General features: G+C 24.6%; 1 protein-coding gene across 1 annotated transcript; it reads right to left on the bottom strand.

Annotated features, from left to right (window-relative positions):
- Window positions 1-7,455: 7,455 nt before the first annotated feature.
- Window positions 7,456-13,016, bottom strand: LOC136076728 (NACHT, LRR and PYD domains-containing protein 13-like). The gene is made up of 3 exons (XM_065790130.1): window positions 12,928-13,016; window positions 11,249-12,592; window positions 7,456-8,181 (listed from the first exon to the last, which is right to left on the bottom strand). The coding sequence occupies exons 2-3, from the start codon at window positions 12,579-12,581 to the stop codon at window positions 7,904-7,906; spliced, it is 1,611 nt and encodes a 536-aa protein (XP_065646202.1). The 5' UTR covers window positions 12,582-12,592; window positions 12,928-13,016; the 3' UTR covers window positions 7,456-7,903.
- Between the last annotated feature and the right edge of the window lie 3,313 nt (window positions 13,017-16,329).

Below are 16,329 nucleotides of genomic sequence, written 5' to 3'. Positions count from 1 at the left end.
ATAACTCGCAAATCATTTTTATTGTTAATGATATAATCCTCAACATCTGCTTACTCTAGCGCATGTAAACGCATTGATGCGTCCGTGCGTAGGAAGCTATACCAAAGTTTTCTTTTTTTTCCAATTTTTTTAAGAGCTGTTATTTTTTATCTTTTACAGCCTGGTCATGTTTATTAAAATTCATCTTTTATTGTCATGTATCACGACTAACATTGTAAACTGAAAAATTAAACTGAGAAAAAAACTGAAAATCTTACTTAAGGCCCGCGGCATCCACACAGGCATTTGAGTCTAATTAACTAGTCAGCGAGTGCGTATTTGCTTACATCGATTAACTCTGATATACAATGGTATTTAGAAGTTATGCCTGCTAATTCAAGCCGTTTTAAATTATCACTATGTACACTATCATTAACTGCTACTCGCATATGTCTGTCCCACCGGTAATCCATAGATTGAAGAAAGCGAACCATTTATTTCTGGTTCTTTCTCACTGCGAGTAAGATAGCTGTTTTATTCCAAGTGCAGCCTTCGTTAGTTAAAAAGCAAATAATTTCATCGTTTTTGTAGTAGACCGCTTTTGCAAAAGCTTGAATTTGCCAAATAGAATTTTTTTGCTGGCCCTCTGTTAGGGGCTCTTCTGTAAAGATACTCGATATATATATACATATATACATATATATATATATGTATATATGTATATATATATATATATATATATATATATATATATATATATATATAAATATAAAGAAAGAACCATATCAGGTTTTTCGGTATAACACATGCTTTTGTGTTCTAATAAAAGTTTCACAAGTACTTCTTTTCAAGACCAGAAAAACTTTCAGCGAAAAAAATAAATAATGGCAGTGATAAACTTACAAAGCAGATTTTTAAATTTAGGAGAAAGTGAAGTTGGTCGAAAAGATTTGCTTTAACAGCAATTTAACACAGCTCATTAAGCATGGCTAGCTGCAGTAAATACTCGCTTAGATTGGCTAAACGCAGGCTTTGTGGCTCAGGGGCAATCATATAGAATTAAATACCGCTATCAATGCTTATCAGCCTGCTTTAGGAGAAAACGCTGATTTTGTTTTGGTATCACCTCTCCCTGAACCTGTTTTTTTAACTATGTTGTCCCTGAAAACATTGCTCTTTGTTGTGATTACGTACTTGTAGCATCATCTTTAGTGATTTGCGGACTAAACGCATCTATGCTCTATTAAAACTTTATTGAAAAAAAAAACTTTATAAAAAAAAAAAATAGCCTCACAATTTATACGGGCTAACATTTTTTGTTTCTTTACTATAATTTTTTATTTTAAAAGAAAAATAATTAACACTGATGAGCCAACTAAAGCTCCTCCAACAACAAACAAACAGTCTTTTGTTCGTTGGGTTTCTAAAGGTGTGTAAATGTCTGATAACTCAGGAGAGCGAGGCAAATTAAGCAGTTCAGTTTTAATGTTTGCAGAAGGATTACCAAAAAGAGCTGAAGCAGCCATTGGAGATGAAAAAGCAATGGCATTTGCAACAGCTGCTCATTTAACAGCAAAAAAAGTCATTTTTTACTAATATTGCATTAATCCAATTGTTTTTACACAGCAAAATCCACGATTCTAGTTTTAGGCAAATAAAGACTTGTCTGCCACGTAAGAATTTTTTCTCTTGTTTTAAGAATTTTTATTCTTATAATAAGAATTTTTTTTTCGTAAATATCATTTTTTTTGTTTCAAGAATATTTTTGCTCAGAATAAGAATTTTTTTTCTTGTTTCAAGTATTTATATTCTTAAAATAAGAATTTCTTTTCTTGTTTCAAGTATTTATATTCTTAAAACAAGAATTTTTTTTCTTGTTTCAAGAATATTTTTGCTTAAATAAAGATGTTTTTTTCTTGTTTTAAGACTTATTTTTATCAATAAGTATTTTTTTCTTATTTCAAGAACATTTTTGCTTAAAATAAGTTTCTATTATCTTGTTTCAATAATATTTTCATTGAACGGTAAAACAATATTACAAGAGTATTTTTCTATAGAAAAAATGAAACATTTCGAAATTAGGATGATATAAAATAAGAATATTCAAAAAGTATTAATACATTCAAATAAATTTCATCGTTGAAATAAAACTTGTTGTTCTTTGGAATGTCCAGTTATTGAAAATGCTTGTAGCGGCAATACTCCTCCCATAGGCTACTCATCTTACTCAAACGAGTTTCTGTTGAGCTTTTATCTTTAAAAAAAATGTAAGTGTAAAATAAAATGTAAATTGTACATGCCGTCATGACAGGGGCATCATAATCCATGTCCATTACATAGTGTATTCCAATAAGTCCAATCACGGCGTCAGAAAATTAAATACTTCGTAAAGTAATTTTTTTGCCATGCATAACGATTGCCTTATCTCCATTGTTTGTTATGATAAGGATTTATTTTATCTGAAAATAAATTTAACAAACTCAAATCTAATATTTAACATTAACATCTTTTCAAATGTTAAAACTTCAGAAATCCTTACTTTGATATATATATATATATATATATATATATATATATATATATATATATATATATATATATATATATATATATTTATATATATACATGCTGATTTAGGTGAGCAGTGTGACATCATACTCAAATAGCCTGCTGCTGGGGGCTTCAGTACATACATCGACTGACAAATAGCCTGACTAGCAGTGGAATGCTGCTACATCAACTGAGGGTTTGGCATGGGGCAGCAATCTTTTCATTCATTATTCTTCGTTTTTTTTTTTTTTTTTTCTCCCAAAAAAGCCATATCGATTTAGATAAGCAAAAAAAGTGAGCAAATGCTTACATAAATATGCTATAGTAGATATATCAACCCTCGGAATTAGGAAAAATGAGCTCAGCAATATTTTGAAGACCTCAATCTTTTAGAGGTCGGCAAGTAAAACTTTTTGAAAAAATAACTACTCACTTTAGAAAGGATTTGTTTATTAAAGGTCCTATCATAAAGCATAGAAATGAGGTCAGCAATTTTTTGCTCTCAAACACCTTTTAGGTTGGCAGTTAGGTCGACAGTGCCGAATGCTGACCCTAATTCCGAGGACTGATATATAATATATATATATATATATATATATATATATATATATATATATATATATATATATATATATATATATATATATATATATATATATATATATATATATATATATATTTCACATATTGCTTTAATTTCACTGAATTCAGGGGTCCCATTCAAAATTTAATGATTATTTTAGGTATACCTGTAAAAAGGAAGGGCTTTTGATATATATATTTATATATATATATATATATATATATATATATATATATATATATATACATATATATATATATACATATATATATATATACATATATATATATATACATATATATATATATATATATATATATATATATATATATATATATATATATACATATATATATGAAAATTTCTTAACTTCTTAATTAACCAACTTGAGTATTCCAGAATGTAAATGTGTGTCAATTTCTTCAGTCAAGCTTACTCTCACTGAGTCAACTGTGACAGAAGACTTTAATACACAAGCTATTTCGCCAACAATCTGAATTAAACAATAATAAAAAAAAAGCATACAAACAATTTTAAAAAGCAGAGGATAATTATAGAATAACCCATTAGAACATTGCAGTTTTGAAAAAATAACTACTCACTTTAGAAAGGATTTGTGACTTTGAAACACTATTAGATTTTTTACAATAAAAATATAAAATCAACAATGGAAAAAAAAAAATCTTACCACTGCACAGTGGGACAGAGTGTGCCAAAATACCAAAAAATCAATATCAGCATTGCATGGTGAAAATTTGTCATAATGGTGAAGACATGTTCATTAGAGGAAATATCTAGTTAAAAAAACATTAAATATTAAATTAAGCGTAATTTTATGCGGTTATTTACACGTTAATTTGATGTGTGTTCCAAAACACTATTTTGCATTTTTTATTTATCAACTTTCTTACGCTACTATTGTTTTAAATTAACTTTATTGACTTTCATTTTAAACTATATTATTTTAATTAAGAATGTTTTATTCGCTCAGGCTTTTTAAATCAATTTAACATAAATGTAATCATTACGTTTTATGCATCGAAAACAGACAGTTTTCGATATTTTTTGCTACTAACCTTTACTATTAGGTATCAGATAAACTTTTCTCCAATATCCTCCAAACATTTGACTATGTAAATCTCATGCTTAATGTATGTAAATAGCCATGCATCATAAATATTTTGCTACTTTTTGCAATAAATAAAGTTATAACAAAAGATTGGTCTTTGGTTAATGGTCAGTTGATGAGAAATACTGAACATGTAAAAAAGATGTTTGGTACACAAAGAATACCTGCAATATCTTTCATTACTGTTATAATATATAAGTTTTGTAAATATAAATCTAAAAAAGTTTTTTTATGACAAATACATGCATTGAAAAGTAATATTTTTAATGTTTACACTGATAAAGTTGTCTTGTCTATTAAAAATATTTCGTATTTTTCACCAAAATAATTAATTTTTTTAATATATTTTTTTAAATTATATAATACATGTTTATTACTTTATTTATGCATTTTATATATAAATATAGCTATTCTAATAAAAAAAAATACGAAAATAATTTTGGCACAAAAAATTCAATTTTTTCCCACTGTGCACTGTCACACTAGAGAAACATGGGTATTTTTCTAAAACTGTTGAAATTCTATCAGCTCTGTCAACTGAACATTTATTTACCCAGGTCCTTTTTTGAGTAAATTTAGCATCTAATTTCTAATAACTTTGTTCTGAAGCATTTAATTAGATCAAGTTATAAAAATAAAGATAAAAAACAAACAAAACTAATTATTAATATTAAATTTACTAATTGAAAAGTAATGTTTTCTTTACTTACTTTACATTGCGTATCTTTGGAAACTTGTAATTGCTAAAAAGGAACATAAAAAAATTCTGAGGGCGCCCATACATGTGTGTGCATAGAGGGAAATTATACCCTCTACTCCATGTACCGTACATTTTTTTATGTTGGCAAACTAGAATCTTTAGTCAGAATGTAACTTTTCTATTGATTAGCTGTTTAATTGTGATAAATTAGAAAATCGAAGTACGTACTTTTAAATTGAACCCTCGCCCCCCCCTTCCCATACGCTTTTTGAAGACCTCCCCCTATGAGCGTACGTACTTTATGGATGACCCCTAACATAATAATGATTTTTCTTTAACTAGTGAATTTTATTGCTTTCGTTAAAAAATAAAATCAAGTTTGAGGAGAATTAAAAAAACAAGCGCCGGTAAACCGCCCCTAGTACGTTTTTGAGTAACCCCACCTCCCCCCATAAACTGTGCCATGGAAATTTCATACAAATTCTATTAGAAATAAATACTCAAAAATCTTTTTTCGTTATTAAATAACGTGAGATGTCAACTAACAGGGCAACTGCAATGTTCTATTTCAGGATTAAATCCATCAAAAAGTTAGACAACTAATCTCAAATAGGGACTATATAATTTTATATTCTTAGATTTAATGCATGCAACATTTAACTAGGTAACTGTTTTAACTTCGTAGCATTCTTTATGCTTTTTCAGGAAGTCCCTCCTTTTTATGGTCACAATATCTATAAACTAATTTTCTTATCGTAAAATTTCTTGTTTGATGACCATTCAGCTTTAATTTTATTCAATAGCCTATTAAGCTTCAGTTTATTTTTAGCTTTAAATAACGTAAATACATTTGCGTTTCGTTTCGCAATTCCTCGAAATAATTAAATCATTTACAGTATCATTTACGTTTTAATCATAATGAATTAGGAACTAATAGCAGCAGCGACGGTATTGTTTAGTTAATTTTTTTAATAACAAAGTCACCATCTTTACTTTTTTCCCTACATCGAATTTATTTCGAGACCAGGCATCTGAAATGAATTTGGCTAATAAAACGTTCTTTTACATAACATAATAATGATTTTTCTTCAACTCGTGAATTTCCTTGCTTTTGTTAAAAAAAAATCAAGTTTGAGGAGAGTTAAAAAAACAAGCGACGGTTAAACCGCCCTTAGTACGCGTTAGTAAGTTTTTGAGTAACCCCACCTCTCCCCAAAAGTTGCGTTCGTATTTTATATAAGACCTGAAACTGTACCACGGAAACTTCATACAAATTCTATTAAAAATAAATTCTCAAAAATCTTTTCTATGCTATTTGAATGACTATTTCTCAATACAAAGTCTTAAAAAAAGTATACTTTTTATTTTTATTATGCTATAGTGACCATTTTTTAATTCTAAATTTTATATAATATGAAATATATATTTTCTTTATTAATGGTTGTCTTACCTACTGCAATATTGCTTGAGAAACTACTTATTTAAGTTAACTAAACAAATCTTCAGTAAACAAAAATATTGTCCACAGGATTATTTGGCGTTTACAAAATGTTTAATGCCCTTAATCTTTATAAACTTAATATACACCAAGTTTTACTATTCGTGATTAAAATAAAACATGGTGCATCTTTATTTATCTCTTAGAAAAATTTTTAAAATTTATTTAGTTAAGAAACAGTTTTCTATAATTAACATGTTTAATTTAATTTTATTACAAAAGAAACTTTTTTGAGATGTTAACATTTTAAAATTAATATCTAATTATTAATTTTCAATGAAGTAAACAACGTTATTTTTAACTTAAATGAAACTTTTATTTCCTAACAAAATAACTTTGAAGAAAAATTCAACAAAACTTTCGAACTTTTTTATTTTGACAACAAAAATCGTTTGAAGAAACAAATGGCGAAATTCTTAAATTTTTAAAATAGTTGTTCACGAACATAAATATAATGAGTAAATCGAAAACTAAAATAATTCAATTTTTTCAATATTATAAAATATATTTAATATTTTATTTAAAAATGTTAAATATTAAACAAAAGATTTCCACATAACGTTATTGATATTTTCAAATTTTTTAAAACCTCAAAAAAATTTTACTCTACGTCTGTTATTTAAATTCAATTTATCAAAAAAAAAAAAAAACGAAAATAATTCTAGTTTTTATTTATTTATTTATAACTATATATCTTATTATATTCATTTAATAAAAATTATAAATAATGTTAATTAAACTAAAATTTTAAACATTCATTTAAGAGGTTGTTGAAAAAGTGTAAAAACTTTTTAGTATGTTGCATTACTATAAATATATATTGAAAGAAATAATTATGTTGCATAATAATAATAATAATAATAATAATAATAATAATAATAATAATAATAACAACAATAATATATTAAAATAATTTATAATTTTACTTTCACTAATATTTTAAAATAAAATTATATTTTATTAATTTAAATTTTTAAACATTAAAAATATAAAACTAAAATATTATTAAAACTAATTCGTATATTTTAATTATAAAATAATATATTAAATATTTCATTTATTACTTTATAACTATTGTTTATATTTTATTTAAGATATTAAACATTTTTCTGTGTTATAAAGTTTTTTAATTTATCGAGGTTATGAAATTTTTTTCCACGGTACCAGATCGTCAACTCCTTGACATTCGAACAACGAACCCATTCACAAATCTCTTCAATGAAATCGATGTAATTTTGGAATGATGATAAATTAAGATGTAATTTTTCACAAAGATTAATCCACGGAAGAAAATTTTCTTCAAAATCTTTTTTTGATATTAAATTAGCAAAGATGTCTAACCTTTCAATCTTATCTTTCGGTTTCCATCCTTCGATTTTAATTGGATAATAAAAGTGAACTTCGCAAACATTTGTTGAGCATTGAATCATAAGATTTTTTTCTTCATCACTCAAAAAACATTTATCAACACTTAACACCCCCCCCCCCCGAACCTGATAACTGATCAACAATGAACCGCGACAACTTTCTTCCAGATTTAATGTAATGATTTACGAAATAATTTTCACAAGAAGTTTCGTAAGAAGTTTTTCCATAGTGAATCAAAATCATCCACTCTTGTTCATCGACGATTAACTTTATTTCATCAGTAAATGATGATTGACTTTCATAAAAACATTCAATGAATAAATTAACGTAATAAAATTTATCAAGTCTTTGAAGAGATAATTTAATCAGACGATCTAAAGAAAAAATAAAATAACAAATAACAGTTAAAATAATAATCGACATTATAATATTATGTATATATAATAATATTATACATATTAATACATAAATAAATATTAAATTATAATTAAAGTTATATATTATTATGATATTTTATCATACACATATTTAACATCTTATTTATTTAAAAATAATTTTTATTTATCACATTTTTAAAACAAAATAATTTCATTATATTATAAATGAACATGCTTAAAATAATATATACCAAATTAATTTATATGAACAAAAAAAAAAAACTTCGTCATTCATTCCAAACCAACGTAGAAATTTATTTAAATTTACAAAAATAACATCCTTCAGTTGTTTTAATAATACACATGGAAATCGTTCTTCATTTTTAGTTTTAATAATACTCATGGAAATCGTTCATCAACACAGTTTTTAAATAAAAGTTGGTAAATCGAATTCGTATTACAAAATTAAATTTAGAAATATTAAATCAAAAATCTCCGTCTTTTTTTGAAATATGTAAATAAAACGATAAAAAACTCAAAGAGTGAGAGATTAAATATTCAATTTCGACGTTGATTTGAAATTAAAAAAAACCTCAGAGAATTTATGTTTTATAATACAAAATATAATCTGTTTATAACTTGTATATTTTATAATATGAAATATATTATGTGATGCATTTTAATTAGAATAAACAATAAAATTTCACAGAGAAATAAGAAATACTTATAAAAAGAAATAAGAAAAGGTCACGAAAAACAAAAGATTTTTATAACTTTTTAAAAAATTTTTTAAACAAAAGATTATTAAAACTTATTGCAAAATAATAGTCAAAATCATAGTTAGAAATAATTTCATAACTTCCAGGGTTGTTGAAGCATAGCTACCAGGGTTGGCTTCAAATACATTTTACTAAACACGTCTATTCAAGATTCCCAAATAAAATTCAAATAAAAGTATATATACGTGGCATTTTCAAACCGAACACAAATATTCATATTTTAGGTTAAAAAAAATATCAATAACTTTTCAAGGCAAACCAGATAAAATGAAATACTAAATAGAAGAATGAAAACAAATGAAAAACAAATTTTTAAATCAATTTAAGGTTAAAAAATAAAAATAAAAACTAACAACGAATCTATTGCTTTCTACCAAAATGTTTTTCGCTAATAAAATGGAAAAATTTTTGTTTTAGAAATATTTAAAAAACAAATATTAAAAGTCGTTAAAATCTTTATTTCACACAATTATTTTATAAATACATTACTTAATATATATTTGATATTTCTCTGTATTCTTTCTAGCTAAAGGTACAGACGTTCTCGGCGATAATTAAACATACGTTGAAAGCAGAAAAAAATAAAAAAATATTTACAGGAATTATATCATTATTCCGGTAAGTAATATTGAACGATTAAAACTTGGACCAACTGTTAATTATCAAAGAAAAAAAGTGCGAAATCGTGGAAATATATAGTAATTAAATAGATTGAAAAGAAAGTCAATTAAAATTACAATCGATTAAGATCTCAAAATGTTTAAAAATCAATACGACAAGCTTGATTTTGATGTTTATATTTAAAAAAATGAGCTTTAAATTAAAATCAATATAACTTCAAAAATGTTTAATTGATATAAAATGTTTAGTTTTCTCTACGAAATTATACTGTTCACTCTAATTAAAATAAATCAAAAGATCTGTTTATTCTTAAATTTTTATGAAATAATTTAATGTATCAAAAAAAAATGATATGCTCTATAAAAAAAAATTGTTTCAAGCTATGATCTTGTAACAATTTGAATTTAATTTCAAAATATAATTAAAAATTAATTACGACAATTAAAACTGAAGCATACTTACAACTTACTAAGTTTGAAAAGTTTACCTATCAGTGTTAATTTCAATAAACGATGGTGAAAATCAAAATGATTCCTTAAAACATTTTAAGAAAAAAAACCAAATTGTGAGATTTTAAATATCAAAAACTCGATCATCGAACATCAAAATAATCTTTCAGAAAATTCGAACAAAATTATAATCAAATTGTAAACAACCGTTTTGCTAATAGGTAAACGTATCGTAATTATCGCAATAATTTTTATAAAATGAGAATCTAGCGAATTGCGAACAAAAGTAAATTTTCGAGATTTTTTTGATCGCATTTTATAAATTGATTATAAACCAAGTTTAAGACTTGAAAATGTGATTTTTAATTTAAACTGTGCTAAAGAACATAAACAAATAAGTTTCTGTATAAAATATTATAGAAAAAATAAATAAAAATTGGAACAAAAAAATAATTGCGGTTTTCGTTTATATTATCTTCTTTTGACGTCATTAACATATTTAAAATCACTTGAAGAAAAGTGAAATATGTGAGTTACTAAGTGGACTACTAAAAAAAATAACTTGTATATTATTTTTAGTTTACCAAAGTAATACCTATTAAGAAACAAAGTAAACTAGAAAATAACTCACATAACAAATTAAAAAACAATATAATTACCTATAAAACAAGACTTGAGAATTTAGGTAAAAAAACAACGCTTGCTATGAACTGCCTTAACTCTGGTTAAAATTTAAAATCACTAATATTAAAAATGGTTTAATATTATTAATATGCAATCTGTTATCAGATTGATATATATTTTTTTGTTGATAATCTTTGATTATTAACTATAATACTGATGACAATTTTAGCTTATTTTTAGTTTAGTTAAAAACACTTTTCATAAAGTTAAAAAGCTTAAAAATTTAATAAATAACTCAATATTTATTTTAAAACCATTTTTTGTTTTTCTTTTGTTTTAAAAACATATTAATTGATTTTAATCAAGTTTTTGTAATAGAATAAAAATAAATAAATATAAATTATATACATGGTAACATTATAAAACAAGAAAAATTTAGAAATGACACTCTACTTACCCCAAAATAATTTGCATTAACAGAAATATCTTTATTTTTAAAAAATAAAGTAAAAATTTATATATTTTTCATATCTTATTAAGCAACTTCATGTTTCTATTCAATGATTCATATTAATGCGTATTAGAACTTACCTAAAATAGAATACAAAAGTTCTTCAGAACCATTTTTTGAAGGATTTAAGTTAACAAGTAACTTTATTAAACTATTTTGGCCTTTATTAGTTAATCCGCAAATCATTGATAAGCAACTCTCCAGCTTTTCATTGGCTATAATCTCTTCAATACTTAAACAATTATATGCATATACAGATGCACAAAACTCCATTATTGTTAAGTGTGCAAACTGATAATAACATTCCAGATTTGTTTCAACCTTTTCTATAAATCCAAAAAGATTACTTTCATTGTTATCAAAATCAATGATAAAAGTTTGAATTTCTTCTTTTGAAAAAATTACTTTATTTTCAACAAACAATTCATATGCAATTTTACAAATATTTAAAATATATTTTTTATTGGAATCGTCTTCAATTATCTTATTCATCAATTTATTTGTTTTAATGATGTGATTTTGAAAAAAGTATAAAAAAATACTTGCATATAAATTTGTCATTGTTAAGAAAGAATTTTTATTTATTTCTTTTGAATCACTAATAATTTTACACATGGAACATAAATAAAATGGAACAGATGCCATCGCTTTTGCAATTGGAGAGCTGTTTAAAGTTTCTTTTACAAAATCTTTTTTTTCTTCTCTTACTTTATTTTCTATATAATTATTTATTCCTTTTTGGTTAAATCCCATTATTTGAATGGTTAACTTATTACTATGCTCTGTAGATATACTTTGGTATTGATCAATTGCATAAACTCTACCAGCAACTACATATTTGTATTTTTGAATTTCTTTTAAAGCATTAACGATTGGATACTTACAACTTGAATTGCAATTTATTAACTCATTTAAATATTTAAACTCGTCTAATCCATCAATTATAAACAGTGCAGGATGATTACTAATTTTGAAATCATTTATAATATCTTTGTAGAAAACATTTAGTAATTTTTTAATATTAGGAATATTTGGATGTTGATTAAGCCTTCTGCATTCCAAATAAAACACAAGTTCAACACTTTTCCAAATTAAATCATTTGACCAATCAAGCAAACATTTACGAAGCAACCATGTTTTTCCAATACCAGCTACTCCAGATATTAATATTACAGACTTTTCTTTCATAAAAATTTCATTATATGGAATAGATTTATAGTTCATTTGCTTTTCAAGAAAATTTTTTCGTTCAAAATTAAAAACAATATCCATTTGAGTATTAACTGCATCAACAATACATAGATCAACAAAATTATCCATCAGATCAACATTTGCAGGTACTTTTAACGGTGGTTGTACTTCATTTATTTTCCCATAGTTTTCACGATAATAATTTTTCAGTGCTGTGCACATCTCTGATGTATCTAAATATAAACAATTGATCAAAGTCATCATCATCATCATCACATCTTAAATATTTTAGTATGCACAGGTATCATAGTTTTGAATTCAGAAACAATACAAATTTTACATTTTAATTCTAAAATTTAAATTTTCAATTAATTTGAATTCTTAACCAAGTGTTTATTTAGATTTTCGTTCAACCATATGTTTGAATGTTATGATTTTATTCATTATTACACTAACCATATGTTTGAATGTTATGATTTTAGAGAATTTTAAAGAAAAATAGTCAACTGTAAAGAAAAAGTTTATATACCCTTTCTCATAATCATTGTTAATTTTAAACTATAATTACCTTTCTTAACACAAAACTTGTTATCAGTATCTGGTGGATTTGAAGGAACCAATAGAAAAAAAAAGTGATAAATTCTAACTAACTTACTAAACATTAATAAAATTATTAATTCTGAAAAACTTTTCTTTTAAGTTTATTTATTAAAATTATCTTCTTATATAATTTATTCGAAGAAATTGTTAAAGAATTTCTTTAAAGGAAAAGTTAAGGAATCTCATTCTCAAAGTTCAATATGAGATTTCTTAACATTAAAAACACCTAATTACCAATTTTTGCCTTTTTAAAAGTTAAAAAAATTTGTTGTTGAAAAAAAACTGATAGAATAAGGTAAGGTGGGGTTATTTAGACATGTGGGTAACAAGGACATGTATTTGATTAAACGTTTTTATTAATGTTTAAATTAATTTAACAAATGTTGAAGCCAGATGTTTATTTAAAAGATGTTAAATGAACAAATATAACTATTTTTATCCACATAATAGTAAGTGTAAACAACAACACAATACGGAAAGCATAAGTTAAACTTATTTCTAGTTTTATTGTTATCAAAAAACTTTAGTCTGAAGATAAGTAAAACCATACATAATATCATTTTTACATGTGTTTTTATGATGTTGTTTCAAAATACTAAGCATTTTAAATTTTTTTGTTGCATTTTTATTTTAAACCTATATTTCACTTTTGAGATAACATTGACAGAAATGCTTAAGTCATCCCATGAATCAAATAAAAGTTGGTGGAATGTCTTACATCTGATGAATCTTTCACAGTTACATGAAATGGAATCAAACAAACCCTAAATTAAAATGTTCTTAAAAAAAAGAGAAATGTACCAAAATATCAAATGTCAACAGATCTAAAAACTGACACTTGCAAAAAGTTAAAATCCACGCCAAACAATGTTGCTTAGTGTTGGTAAGAACAAAACATAAAAACCTGCAAATGTAAAAAATATCTTGTTGTTTCTGAAACTAAATCAAACACTAAAAAATTTGTAACAAAGAAACCCAATAAAAAGATTACAGCACTGCAGGATTTTGTTGAAATCAGATATCAAGTCATATTATGTAGAACTTAATAGTTTGACAATTCTTGGAGAAGAAACTTTTAATCATAAATTAAGTTTTTTATATTTTTTAAGTAGGCATTAGAACTGAAGCTAATTGATGTCTTTCAAAAAAAAATATAACATTATATTTTCATTGCAATTTTACAACATTTTATAATACTGCTTATTTTTAAAATGAAAATGTAGGTTGGTGATAATATATATTAAAAATGTTTTCTCTATTTTGTTTGTCAATATGTCAATATGATAATCTTACCCCTTATGATGTAACTTTAACATTTACAGCATAAAACATACTACTGTCAATGTTACACCATATAGGGTTAATATTGACAGTTGAACCCCAAAAACAAAATTAATTATCTATTAATAATATTAGTAAAGTGATTAAATTCTTCATCAGTTTCTGGTAGCATTATCATTGGTAAACACATAGAAATATTGCATACCAATTTTAGTCACAGCTGAAAAAAAAAATTTTCTAAAGATGTGTCAATGTTACCTCACACTTACCCTTTACCTTACATTTAAATTCTTGTATTCCAGTAGAACACATCTAGAATTTATTATAAAAATATTTTTTTAACTTAGAAACATATTTTTTAATCTAGTTATGAGTTAAATTTACCATAGAAGCTTGACAGGAGCATAGTTTTAACTTTTGAAATAACTTTCAACTAATACTTTTTATTTGATTTGAATTCATAAAAAGAAGATAAAATATTGATGACATAAAAGATTATATATGATGTTATAGTTAATATCATTTTGAAAAGAGATATTTAAGTTCTCTATTTTTGAAATATATGTAGTTTATTTTCTCCCAACAACAAATATATATTATTAAAAATAATAGTAATTATTTTATTTTTTTGTACTTAGTAGCTGTAGTGTTTTCAGTAAATGGTTGAGTTGTTCGACTCCTGTAAATATTCTGCATAGTTCTCTAAACTTATATAGTGTCCAATGTCTCAACCATTATTACAATCGTAAGTAGAATTGCAAACTCTTTTAACTCAAAAAATTGTCAAATAATTTATAATTAGTAGGCTGCATTCAACCTCCAATATTGCAATCCAGTATTTCACAACTTCATCTCTTAAATCTGCTGTATCTTTAAAAATCTTTTTAATAAACTTCTCAAAGACTTTTAATATAAAAAGTTTTTTTTAAATCGTGAGAAATATATATATATATATATACTTGCTGAATCATATATGTATACACACAGACACACACACACTAACATCCATAATTATTTGAATGGTTGTACTTTTTGAAATAAGATATCAAAGCTTTACTTACTATTGGGAGAGAAAATTAAAGCAAAGTCTACCAGAATTATATGTTATCTTCCTATTTATTAGGTTTACAAAAAAATCAATATTAGGTCCCATTAGATTAGTTTATAATTTACTTGCTTTTTAATCACCTTTAATGACAATAACAACATACATATTCTTGAACAATAACAACTAATCCAATTTGTCAAAGTCAATTGTATGCCACTAATTATAATAATAATAATAATAATAAGTTTTTTAACATAATAATAAGTTTTTTCCACATCTTATGCATCATTAGACATTAGTTTTTGACATTACTTTTAATTCCTCCCATAAAAATCCAATTGGAGAGAGATTTTGTGATTAGGGAGGCTAAATCATTTTATTCAAAATTTGATTGTTTTCGAACTCAGTCAAATAACACATACAATTTTTTGAAAAATATGTTTTAGATTCAAGTTGTTTTCTTCTGAATAAATAAATAGCTTCCCATTAACCTATCTTTCTGAAGGTGAAGCATGATTTTTTAGGTGTACAAATAAACTAATGTCAGTACTTCCTCTATTTTTACAGTCATTAGTGGCATTCCAGCCACAACAGCCTCACACATTAACATTAAATCCACCATGTTTTACAGTCAATAAATCACTCTATTTTATCATACATTAAACAATTTTTTTTCTCCAGACAAACAATCTTATATCGAAACCAAAGATTTAAAACTTCGACACGTCGGTCAACAAATCAAATTTTTTTATTTATTCATTAGTAAAAAATATTAATGTTAGTTTACTCCTAACACTTAAATCTTTTATTTATAACATTGATGTTTATAAGATTTGATAAGGTTTTTTAAAGTTATACTTACTAATGTTACATAAATATTAAGTTATTGCTTTGAACAAAATTGAAACCTACATAATCTAAATGCAAAGGAGGAAGCTAAATGTTCTTGATAAAGATAAAGATGATAAAATCTGATTTAATGCTATTTTTTTCAAACGTAAGATACTGTCTCAAAGTAAACAACCTGATAAAATCAAACTA

This window comes from Hydra vulgaris, chromosome 02, assembly GCF_038396675.1.
Source record: "Hydra vulgaris chromosome 02, alternate assembly HydraT2T_AEP".
Taxonomy (NCBI): domain Eukaryota; kingdom Metazoa; phylum Cnidaria; class Hydrozoa; order Anthoathecata; family Hydridae; genus Hydra; species Hydra vulgaris.
Note: the sequence above shows the minus strand (reverse complement) of the source record. Positions and strands in the feature narration are given on the sequence as shown.

What these genes read in the sequence shown, in the direction of transcription:
- LOC136076728 (XM_065790130.1), bottom strand. Translation starts at nt 12,581, where the DNA reads ATGTGCACAGCACTGAAAAATTATTATCGTGAAAACTATGGGAAAATA. An exon ending in ACTTTTGTATTCTATTTTAG is followed by an intron (nt 8,182 to 11,248) that starts GTAAGTTCTAAT and finishes TTTTTTCTTTAG; the next exon opens with ATCGTCTGATTAAATTATCT.